A 13,052-nucleotide genomic window follows, 5' to 3' on the forward strand; every position below is an offset into this window, starting at 1 on the left:
AGAAACCAGCAGATGTTCAGACGATATCTATGGTTTGCAATGTGAAATCCTAATTTATATTCAGTTAACCAAGCTGAAGGAATTATTCTTCCTACTTTGACTTTCTCTCCAGAAAATCACTTTTGGATATTTTGGAATGGGACCAAGTGTAAGCATGAACGGGCTGAATAAAGTCTAAAACCTGATGGTTGCTAAACATTTACATAACTTTAAAACAAATTACTGTCCATGCTAATTTGTATTCAACAGGTAGGGAAAGAATGCTGGTGTTAACTGCATAAGAAAAAAACCTGAGATAAAACCAGAAGTCCACACAATACATAAACATAATGTCCAAGGGAATTAATGGATTTTAAAGAACATCCTCTCCTCTTAAGCAACAGATGTTCCTGAACTGATTAAAAAAACCCAAATGTAGCTTTGTGGGTCATAAAGTGCAACCACAACTGAAAAAATGTTTAGTGGTCTATTAACTAAAGAATAGAACCAGCACTACTATTGAAACATGAGACAGTAAATTCTCTGGGCACACCAAAGAGACTAAAGCCAATATTGATCAGACATACATGCACAATTACCTGTTCCCTCAGCTACACTAATGATATTTTGGAATCTGATTATTAAAGTAATCGAAAATTAATTTTTCAGATGGAAGAGCTTCAAGCAAAGAGTAATGTCGATGGCAGCTGAGACACCTGGACATGTTCAGACATATGAAGGTACAAAATTGAAATATCACATTAGAATAGAAAACTCCCTTTATTCACAGTAGAACTGCACATGCAAATTCACTAGTGAAATCTGTATGGTGCTTTTTCACAATGTTAAAAATATGATGACAGGAAGAAATGGTATTAATTTGAAGAAACATTCCAGTTCTTGTATTTTCTAGAAATCTGATCTTTTCTATTAATTATGTAGATTTTAATAATATCAGTCTTCCAATTAAACAATTTTAACACTGTCTGACTTATGTGCATCTAAAGTACTTCATATTTTCACAAAGTACTTCATATTTTCACACTAATTTTACACAAATTCACTTCCTACATTTTTGTGGTTATTGTTGCTGAAGACTGATCATTGTAGCAAGGCAAACTGGATTGTGACATTTTAAGAAGAGAGGAAAAAGAGGCAATAACCTAATGCATGTCCTGGACTAAACCTAAGCATGTCAGTTTACACAATGTGCCATTACTAAAAAATCCATAGAAGTCAGAAACATTAAAAAAAACTTTAACACTCTCATAAAAGAAAAAGAGATGATACTCTTCAGCAGCTTCTTCCAGGGGCTGTATGGGTATGCATTCTTCTCTAAAACAGAAGAAAGTTACTCTAAGGGAAAGCTTTTCAACAGAATTCTTCTATAATATAGGTTAAAGGAGTAGGTAAGAGAGGGCTAAAGCATTTCTCTAGCAATCACAATAATTCTTTGATCTTTTTTGTTCCTTTAACATCATGGATTTTATCAAATAACAATAGGTTATGAGTCACAGGATACATACATAAGGTATGTTTATATTACCAGTTAAATGCATATTTTTTAAAAGTTTTATGGGATGTGTGAAATATACTGAAACGGAAAAAAAAAACAACTGTGCAATGTAACAAGTGTTCTTAATGTTTCTTTATTAGTTTATAGCAGCTAATAACAATCTGCCTCTCACATTTCAGAGCAAAGCTACTGATACACAGCCCCTTATTTGCATTGGTTTCCCTCAGGAAGTTAAGAACAGTTACATTCAATATGGAATTACACATCTTGCAGTTAATGTAGTGTGTAAATTCACAAACTTCTTCAAACATGATGTATAAAGAAAGGAAGGAATCCCTAGAGTCTACAGCACTCATGCATTACCTGGTTTTCTATGTTTTCCTCTACATTTATTTTCTTTTTTTTCTATACAAGTCTTCTCCAGCATTGTCAGATCTCTATTCTCGAAGACAACAAAAGGTTACAAAAAGTCTCAACTTGGACATGCTACAAAAATCAAATCATAACTGAATAACTGTCTGACTAGAAGTAAACTTCTGCGCTTAATGAGGTTTAATTAAGAATTAAACCTCAGAGGATACTGTTAATTTTTATACTTGTTTGCGTCCTATAGGAGCAAGGGATACCACGCAGAAATTCAAACCTGCCTGGCATTGCTTTGTCTTGATTAAATTTCAGCACATTAAACAGGTTAGATCCATGGCTACATGACATACCAGAACCAGATATCTTCCAATTTCAGATCAACAGTGTATTGCAAGGGTTCATTTTGACCTACACTCTAATTCAGTGCATTCTGAGAGCTACAACTTTGTTTGGAAGAGGCATTAATGAACCACAACACAACAGAGCTTCAGCTGAAACTTCTGAATTGTGGAATTAAATCAAAATAATGCTTTCAATTTAGCAGCAGCATATCGGACCAAGACTAAAGGGATGATGAAGTCAGTAATATCCTCTAAAATAATCTTCATGGACAGAATGGCACTGTTGAACTATGTTATGCAATGCCATGAAGTACGTGAATTGTGACGGGTGGAATGATGGAGTGAACAAAAAGATGCATTCACAATGAGACCTGAGGCAGACAAGTTATTAGTCAAAAGGCATCTTATGTGATAATTTTAATACTTAAAAAAGGTAGTAACTTTAAAAGCCCTATACTTCACAGCTTAGATAAGAGCTCTCACTTCTGTAAATATTAATCAGTATCTCTAGAGTAAACCCCTTATTATACTGAGTTGAAAGACACACGAGTCGGTTGAATCCCTCTTCTGGGAGATGCTTGAGGGAGTGTAGTCAAATTCCTGCTTCACTCAAATATTCAGGTGTGGATGTCACTGCTTCAGACTCTGTATTTCGCTTTGCCATGATCGTTGATAACACATATATGCTGAAAAAAATAGAACAGTGATTGCAAAAGCATAGTTGGTTACATTATTGATTATAAATTAATTCTTCAGAAATACTTTGGCTTGGCCAATCTAGTGATCTTACAATTACTCTTTCCAGAGATCTGGAAATGAATTCTGATTTCACTTTCTAGCTACAGCAAGTTTTTCCACTTGGAATTCCCAGCTTTGAGGTCCCTCGTGGGAGTACCACAAGAAGCAAAGGCAAGGTTTGCACCTTTGTTCCATCCTCACCTCTCTGAGAAAAGGGGCAGGCAACACAGCATTCAGACAACCCGTCTGACCTGGGGCTGTTTCACTTCTACAGCTGTCTCTGCACATACTGGGAATGGTGGACCTGAGAAGTCCTAGGCTCACCTAAGATGGAATTATAGCAGAGGTATGACTTCTGCTCTTAGGGGGAAGAGATGGGAAGGAACTTTCTCAGTGCTGAGCAGGGACTCCTTTGTATTATTTGAGGCTTTGCAGGGAATTCTGCACTTACTCAAAGGATCCCAAATCCCAACCACGTCAAAGACATACCTCCTCAGAGCTGAAAGGAGGAGGTAAATGATGGGGTATTTATGGGAATAAATATGGGAAAAGTAAACCAGTGACTTTTTAAACAACTTTTTTTATAAGAAACTTACGTTTAGATCTCTGAAGTGCTCGTTGTAGTCTAAGGCATAACCTACCACAAATAAATCTGGAATTTCAAATCCGTAATCTGTGTTGAGACAAATAACAAACACCATCAATACAAGATCAGTGGCAATTATAAGCCCTTAATTCATGTGTTGGTTCTCAATGAGCAAACTCTACATATATGTAGTCACTTGAGGTTATGCTACTTTTGACTCTGAGACATCAAGGTCAGCAGCAGCCCCATAACCAGTTCCCAGTCATAGACTATTTGTGACAGGGATGTGCATAGTCAGGGGAGAGTAGGAGAGTTGTGCACAATTATCACTGGCACATTGTGGAAGGAAGCAAGAATCAGAGCTGGAAAATTCTGCTTGTGTTTGGAAGCTCTGTTGGTATATGTGTGTGATGGCAACTGTCCAGTATCACAGTAATGACACAAAAATGTATGATTTTAAACCAGAAGTAACTTTCAGAGATCTAGATATTGTTCTGCTGAGAATAGCAAAAACTATTTTGTGTATTATGCTACCAAAACATTTCAAATGCTTCTTAAATTAAAGCCCCAACCTTATGAAGATTCATGAACATGGTCAACAAAGTAAATGTATGCAGTGTAGATGAATTATACATGTCATACATCTGAAGCTAAGCACAGGCATGCATCTTTTTAACTGTGAAGGTCTGTGCAGTATCAGCACTATATACAACAAGTTAGACTCTTTCCAAATTGTTCACTAAGTAGCTAGAGAAAAACCCAATCTTAGAGACACAAAAATAGGTCCGCACAAAAAATTTTACAGCTATTCAAGTAAGGAATTTATTCAGTTGGGAAAAAATGGGGGTAATAGACACTTTGGAATTGTAAATTTGGGTGAGGAAATGAGACAGCACTATCAGTGATTTACAAAAAGATCTCTGATGCTTAATAAAATTCATCACAGTTTGAATAAACAAGGATCAAACCTGTTTCATTTTACAAGTTAAGTTAATACATGCTACCCTTCATGAAGTAATTTTATTGCATTTTTATATGTTTATCATCAGTGAATCCAGTCAAATATATACTTTAATTTACTGAATTAAATTCTGAATGTTAAAAATACCACTCCACTGTATAAAAAGTTGTACAACAAAATGTTTGGGTCATAGTTCGTACTACTGGGCCAGAACTTCAGGGCTATGCTCAACATTTAAGTAACTTTTGCTTCATGAAGTTTCCCTCTCTCCCACATCCCAATTCAAGACCCTTCATGCTGCCTCCTGGTACTCACCTGCCTACTCTCCTTTTACCCTCCTCTCCAACTCAGCTGACCAGAGCCTTCTTCAGTAGTAAATACTGGTTGGTCTCTTCTAGATGTCTCTATTCCTTCTGTATTTAGCCACATACCTCTTATTACATCATTTATTCTAAATAAGTCTAAAATTACAATAGGTTGGTATAGCTCCATTTATGCTTTCATCATAGTATAGTATAAGGACCAGTAATTCAGAGAGAAGTGGTGCTGGTATGACACGAACAGAGCAGCAGGAGGAAGTTTAAAAAGCCCAGTTTATCTTTTGCTTTTTGAGGGGTGGGATTTAATTATAATAACAGTAGTTAACCTTTAAAAAAATACTTTTCAAAAAATTAATTAGAAGTGTTACTCTGATTAAAAAAATGTAAAACTTGCAAATACCTATATAATAAAACATCTTTCATGTTCAGATGGAATCCTGCAGCTCCTCCAAAGAGATGCAATGAAGAAGGAAAAAGAAGAAATGCACGTTCTCTTCTATATAGTTTGTCAGAGACAGACGATAAAACACTCGCCTTTCATGGATAAAATAAAACCCTTCTAAATTTCCCTATAAAGTTAGTACTCCACAGAAAACATAAGGAGGCTAGGCTTTCCAAACCACAATTATACAAATCCTTCCATTGAATCCTGTAGTCCCATTGACAACTGATACTTTTCAATGCTTCTAGCAGTCCACAGAATGATATGAAAGGTAAGCGATAAGAGGAGTGGTAACTTCTTTTACTGTCATGTGCAGATTTTTACAACAACACTTACAATCTGGTCTGTACCCATCAGGCCGAGATGTTCTTTTCACCAACAAACTGTAATTAAAAATAAAATAAACTGTTTAAATCTAGATATGTCACTGAATAACATGCATAAAAACTCTTGCCTTTATCAAAAAACTTCTGAGCCATGTGAATCCCTGCTCTCGTTCTGCCTCCCTTCCTGACAACGTCCTGAGGGCAGGGAAGAGGTGGGTGTGTTCCCCTTCCAAGTCCATCAGTGCCAGCCTTGAAATGGCTAGAGGGTCATTGTCACTGCAGAACAATACAAAAGCATTTCCTCTCCTTTCCTCCACCCTCCCCTTAGTGACTCAAGCAGCTCCTCTGCACAGCTCCCCATGCAAGAGTGCAGCAGCGAATTAAAGCAGGATCTCAGAATGGGAACCTCCACTGAAAACAGGTTGGACTAGACTAATTAATTACTATTTTGTGATTGTTCTACTCACCTTGCCACTTTAATCATTTTTGGCTTGTATTTTTCTATAGTATTAAGCAGAACCTTCATGGTCCTTCCAGTTCCAACAATATCCTTAAAAATATGAAAAATAGAGCAAGTAAAACACAAAGAAAAGCTGAAAAGAGGAAATCTGGACAATGACTGAGCAGTTCCACCTTCTTATTTTGTGGAGATGATTTATTTTTCCCAGTGCATTGTAAGCCACATCCAAAAAAGGTTATAACTGACCTTACACTCCTCGAAGCAAGCACTTTCTATTCATAAAATAATCAGTTCAAGGACTGTCCACTTCCTCTTGAAAACAGCTATGTTGCAAGTATTTGGGATGTAACATGGGACTGGAGATGACTTTACTGGGGGCTGTAAGGATGCAGGGACTAGACTTTTCATATTAAGATCACAGTATGTCAACATGTCTCCATGTCAGGACTAAATCTACCCTATTTGTTGTTCTCTTAGTCCAGTACAAATGTGGTTTCTCCAGAGCTGCCGTACCCAACATCATCTCAATGAGATCAGTAGGTACCTGGCTACAAAACCGACCAGGACATGGAGAGCAGCTGTTGTTCCTGAGCTCTGTGGGTGTGGATTTTTCATTATCAACGCCTTGCCTCTGCTCCCCAGCTGTCTAATAGCATTAACAAAATTTTCTTTGGACATTTTTAATTTCTGTTACAGTAGCTAGAATTAACAAATATAGAGCTCCTGTCAGCTGTTCAGGTAACCAGCCATCCCTGTGGCTGATGACTTTTTTCCCACCCTTTGCTAAGAGAAGACATTCCAACATTATACAGTTCCTTCATTACACTCTCCAGCTTACATCCCACAGACTGGGTCTGAAATGCCAGGCAGATCCTGATCTGCTCTCTAACTGTACCAGTTGCTTATTCAACATTTTCAAAGAGAATCCCTTATATTAATTTGAAGCACCAATGAGGTGATACATTCTTTCCTCTACAACTGAACACTGTTGTTGACCCACAACAGCTCTGTGATGGGCAGTTCCCCAGGGGACACTGCTGGATGGAGAGTTGGATGCAGGAGCTGGGGATGGGACTGACACTCCCAACCAGCCTGTGAACAACCCTGAAGCTGTAAAGCATGTTCAGGGTTACTATTTCAAAGTCATGCACCTGAGAAGTGCAGGGCATCACTGCAGTTGATTCATTGTCCTCCAAGGAACAGAACAACTTGCAGAATATGAGCAGATGAAACCACAGAAAGAACAAATCAAATGATGCAGAAACAAAGACTTCTGGGTATCACAAGGCCGAGCACTAATTAGAGTGACAGCAATGCAGTTTGATCCCTCATGCAATTGCAAAAAGACTGAGAGGCCATTAAGCAAATCAACCCCTCTCCCTCTTCACCACCTCCCAGCTAAAGAAGTGTAACCACAGACAGGCTTTAGAAACTGAACACCCTGACATGACTCGACTGTGTGACTCTATCTAAGTAAAATATGACATAAGCACCAAGCTTACCTCCACAATTAGAACATTCTGGAAGAAACAAACAAGAAGTAATACAATTACACAATATTCACATACTAAAAGAAACAAATACTTGAAAAAGTGAAATGAAGACAGATTCATGTGCATATGTACAACACAGCAGGACACAAGGAGTTTCCTGTTTCATTTTTGTGCCCTGAAAAAGAGCCAGCCATAAGAGCAAGCCCTGCAGTCAGGGGCTACAACTTAATTCAGCTCTGTCTAGATTATCCTCTTTGTCCAAGAACGAATGTAGCTTTGGAAAATAAAATTAGATGGAAGAAATCCAAATGGAATGAGCTTCACTTCATTCCAGTGTCTCTAGCCATGTACTACAGTGTACCCTACAGTTCACTAAAATATTATTTCCAATGTTAATATGAGACTACAGCAATAATATTCTTTCTCTGAAATAGATGCTCTTCCTCCCTCCACCCACGCCCCAGCAACCTCACAGTAAAGGATTACAGGCTAGGTTGCACCACCCAATCTCACGCTGGGAAGCACCCTCTTTCTCTTCAAATACTGCTGCTGAAATTAGTATTATTTGAAGAGAAGGGGAGTGATCCAGCCAAGAGCAGTGATGTCAGGCTTTATGACAGCGTCATCACACAGGCTAATCTTTTTGATGAAATGGTTCATCACTGTTCCAGGAATCATAGTATCTAAGGAGACTTCTATTCTTCTATTAAAAGCAGTAATAAGACGCAATGTCCTTATTAGAAGAAATAAAAATGTATTTATTAGTAAGCATTATCATAGGCATGTTCAAAAGTTCTTACAATCTTGCATTAAGCTCTACTGTCTGAAGTGAAACCTGCAGTAGCAAGAAGAAAGTTATTTCACAAATACCTTTATCTATCTATCAATGTATACATCTTACACACGTGTTCACGCTCTATGTTCTGCAAAACCTCAAGACCAGTTTCGTATCCATGCGGTATTCACCAGACTAGCTTACACTCTGCTTCCTTTCTATCAACCTTGTTGGCTTTGCTACACCCATAACGTGGAGACTGTCTAACTTCCTTTTCCATCATAGAATCCCAAGGTTGAGAGTTCTGAGAAAGACTCAAACGCATGGAGGAGTGTGTGAAGGGAGCATGCTGACAAACAGCACACCTTTGACACTTTCATTAATTGATATGTAAATAATTTTTAACCTTCAAAAGAGAAATTATTAATATAGATTATCCATATTTATATTCACACTGCAGCTCCTCCTAACACTCACAGTGCTTGGTAGGGAGACACAGCATGCTTCATGCATCAACCACTGCAGAAACATGTTACCACACACTATTATACCTGGATGCTTCTGAAATGGTAAAACACATGGTAAAGGTGTGGAGGGAACTCCCAGTAGTGGTTGAGCAGATGTCAGCAATGGAGATATCACTAAAGAAAGCCACTAATTTAGACTGAGCTCTGCTGGAATGTGTATTAATCTTGGAGGGTGGCTCCTTTTTGGTGTTTTCATAACAGGTTTCACTGGTGGTTATCCTGCTTGGCACTCCTGACTTTCAACCTCTCAGCTGCTGACACAAACAACTCTGTATCTGAAACACCTAGTCCTGTGGAGGTAAAAAGTCAAAGGCCTCTTAACAACAAAAGTCCAAAGATGCCCTGCCTCTAGAAACTCCTTCAAGAAAGAAGTATGTCAGTCGTTTAGATAAGATGAAGAGACCAAAAACATGTTCAGGAGAAGCTTATGACAGGTGTGCAGGAACACATTTTCTTGAAGGAAGCCATTTGGATCCAAAAATGGTTTGGCTCTCATCTGGCTTCCTGGATGAAGTCATAACTAGGAAAAACAGTTCCAAAGACTAGATCAGGACACCTGGGTTTGGGGCATAAGCAAATCACCTGATTCAGTCAGTGGACACCTGAAGATTACATGTGGCAGTAATGGTCTAACCATCCCCAGGGAATCTGAGCAGCTGGTGGTGATATATGTAAATATTTATGTGTTTATATACACACACACACACACACACACACATATATGATATATATGATACAGGGAGAGAGCAGAAGAGTTGATAAGGAAAGAATCTCACCAGAACTAAAGATGGAAATGAACTCCTTCAGTACCAGGAAAGCAGTTCAGGATGACTGTGAGTTGCAAGGTAAGAGAGGCTGACCTTCCCTCAGCCTGACATCCTGACTCATTCTGTGCATCTCTTACTGCTCTTCACACTGCTGGCAAGAACTTTACTCCCAACAGAAAAGCACAGACCTTCTAGTGACAAGACCTATCCAGTAGCTATGGCACGAAATGGGACCCCAAATTTGACACAGCAGAGGGCTGCACAGTCCTGCCTTAGCAGTGTCAGGCTGCTCACTCCCGGAGCGAAGGGGAGCCACGAGCTCAGGGCAGTAACACAGCTGGCACTGCAGGGCCCTCACCAGCCCAGGCTCAGCCCACGGAGCCCCAGCGAGGAGAGCAGGCAGACCTGAGACTTGTTCAACCAAGAGTGGATATCATCAGGTGAGTTCATGGTGATGAGGCAGATGTGAGGCCAAGCTGGGATGTCAATCCCTGTTGGGATCAGGTCCAGTGAGAGTAACCATGATGAAACACAGCCCACTGAACTGCAGGCAGGTCCACAGCGATGAGACAAGTTTGATGAAGTCAGTCTACAAGTCAGAGTCTGGATCAATGTTTGCAGTAACATACAGGCATGGCTGCAGCTGAGCTGAAGGTCGACACCAACACAGCAGAGCTCAGGTCTGGTCCAGGGCTGAGCTGAACTGCGGATCCTGTGCCCACAGGTGTGGGTGGGGGCCCCAAGAGACACAGGTCATGGCCATTAAAGGCCTATTAGTGCACACGAGGCTGTGACAGACTGAAAGAAAAGCACAGTCCTGAGACATTTCATCGATTGACAAATGGGTTTCTTTGCTACCACTGTTGCTTCAGCTATTCTGTCAAGATCAGAAATAAGGATTCTCTTGATTGCTTGCAAGTGGTAATGACAAAATTGGACAGAATGAAGGGACAACAGCCTCCCTGGCCATGGAATTGGGATTAACCAATGGGGAGAAGCAGACCTTACTATTTAACTTGTGAGAAAAAAAAAATCATGGGGCTGAAGAGACCGTGAAAGTCATCAAGACTATTCTGTTGGTCCAAAGAATCAACTTTAAACTATCCCTCACAGATATCTGATTTACCTGTTCTAGAACATGATGAGGACTTCAGATCTTCCCCAGGCAATGTGTCTCAATGCCTCATTATCTAAGAACAAACGTACAGTTAGAAAACTTCTATTGATATTTGGCCTGAACTTGTTTTGCAGTGGACATAGAAAAAGCTTTATTTTCTTCTCTTTTTTTTTCTTCTATATTTGGAGAAAGACGTATTTCCCCAGTTTCATCTTCTTCAGATTAAATAACCCCTATTTATTCAACATCTTCTCACAAGTTATATTTCCTAGCTTTCTGATCACTCTTTTGTTCTCCTCTGGAACCTATCCAACTCGTCAGAATCCTTCTCCAGTTGTGGTGTCCCAAACCAGAAAGAAGCCTTTTCCAGTGCCGAGAGGAATAAAAGAACCATTTTGTATGCTTTACAAATAATCTTCCTTTCTATATATTCCAGTACAACAGTTACATCCTTTATAAAGATACACTGGTGTCTCATGTGCAACTTGTGATCCACCTATTGTCTCCAGTTCAGAACTGCTGCTGAGTCAGTCCTCCCTCACTTGCGTTTATGCAAAACATTACTTCTGTACAAACACAGAAGTTAGTGTTCATCTTTATTGTCATTACATGTCATTCTTTCAACCAAATTCTTAAAATAATTGCTTAAGATCTTAATATCTTGTAGTATTTTTCCAGGTAGTATTTTTCCAGGTAGTATGACTAGCAGCAAATGCTAATTCCATCTTTCAGTCAGGAACTAAATATTATACAGTCCCTGGAGAACATGCTTTAATGCACCTAGTCAGACAGTGAAGCATAATTAACTGTTTCTTAAGAACAGCTTTCCAAGCAGTTATACATCCATCTAATAGAAATTTAATCTTGTCTACGTTTCCTTATCACAAATGACTCATATGAAGGAAAGAGGATTAATGTGGATCCAGACATGCCTGAAGGGTTTGTCTGGCCACAAGAGTGATAGTCACCTGCACGTGACTTCAGCTGAAGTGTAAGATCTTGTATTTATTGCCTAACTTGAGAAGGAAGGATTTTGGTGGACCCTGAAATTGTCTGACCAACATTCCATTATTCCTGCCTCTTCTCCATAGAGTTAAGGAGTCCAATTGTTACAAATTATATACATTGGGAAATTTGGTCCTTTGAAAATACCAGTTGTCTGGGCCAGAAAACACAGATTTTTTTTTTTTATTAAGCACATTCTCATTACTTCCAAAAAACACCAATGAGGATTTTCAGTGCTATAGAGAAATCCTGTATGTAAGGACTTTGTAGTGGAAAAGCCACCACAAAACATTTAGATATGAAAACATTTTGTAACTACAAATAAGCAGGCATCCTAACTGTTCAGAGTGATACTTTAATCTCTGTTTTGATTATGCAGAGTTACTGAGTCTAAAGTCATCATACTTTTCAGTCATTAACTGCTGCTTATGACTGAAGGCATTCAAAGTGGTTTGCCATCCTCTGGTATCAGAAACCATCTCCCACAAAACAATGTGATGTTCTGGGAAACTGTATGGCTGCCTATCCCCTACCCTTCTACTGTTGAAGCAGGCTACTGATAGAATATTCCAGAAAAGCGATAGCATAGCAGAGCAGCAGAGGAACAAACTACAAACTGCAGAGAAATGTTCTGATACACAGTAACCAAGACTAGATAGTGGTGATGTCTACCTAAAACTGGTTGAAACACATTAGCTTATCCTTGATCAGATGAACAGCAGAGGATAAAAGAAGAATGCAATAGATACAACAGATCAGTACATCATCAGGAATGTCACCATCATGCTAAATGTAGAGCTGGCTGCATCCAGCATCTCCTGTGAAAGGTCAGTTACTTGAAAGACCTTATTCAGCTTCACTGAGAAATCCACCTGTGAGCTGGTGCACAGGAGACCAGTAAAACTCATCAGCTTGTGGTGCTACAGCAGTAAATGATAACTGGACAAATTATAGGAATCTAAAGGATGCTGAAGAAAAGACCTTTTCTCAAGTATTTGTGTTTGAAGCTCCTGTACCACATAGACTGAGACTTTTGTCCTTTCAGATATACCCGAGACAACTGCAAAGAAGGAAACCACATGAAAATAAAAGCAATCTGGTATTCTGGATTCTGTCTACTTTTGAAACTCAGAGAACAGGAAACAGGAACATTTACTGACATTTTGATTAGACCGAAGATGGCTTAATTTCTGAGTAGAGCCATTTGCACCAATACAATCTCTGAAGCACATCCAGAAATCTAAAAATGGTGCTCATATATCTTACACTGAGACACAGTACAGGTAGTTTTTTAAAATATGTCCTGGAAAGATTTCACATATAGTCCAAATAA

The 13,052-nt window shown here is 39.0% G+C and overlaps 1 protein-coding gene across 5 annotated transcripts in view; it reads right to left on the reverse strand.

Annotated features, from left to right (window-relative positions):
• Positions 1–1,593: 1,593 nt before the first annotated feature.
• Positions 1,594–13,052, reverse strand: part of PRTFDC1 (phosphoribosyl transferase domain containing 1) — a 45,214-nt gene continuing 33,755 nt past the window's right edge. For 2 of the 5 annotated variants that reach the window (XM_051802516.1, XM_051802514.1), the window contains 5 exons: positions 7,538–7,555; positions 6,043–6,125; positions 5,586–5,632; positions 3,537–3,613; positions 1,595–2,888 (listed from right to left, as the gene is read on the reverse strand). In XM_051802516.1, the coding sequence (XP_051658476.1) occupies positions 2,841–2,888; positions 3,537–3,613; positions 5,586–5,632; positions 6,043–6,125; positions 7,538–7,555 (273 nt within the window). In that variant the 3' untranslated portion in view covers positions 1,595–2,840. The other 3 variants (XM_051802515.1, XM_051802517.1, XM_051802518.1) reach the window with 3 other exon arrangements.

This window comes from Manacus candei, unplaced genomic scaffold (assembly GCF_025592945.1).
Source record: "Manacus candei isolate 608988 ecotype Guabito, Panama unplaced genomic scaffold, ASM2559294v1 h1tg000056l, whole genome shotgun sequence".
Taxonomy (NCBI): domain Eukaryota; kingdom Metazoa; phylum Chordata; class Aves; order Passeriformes; family Pipridae; genus Manacus; species Manacus candei.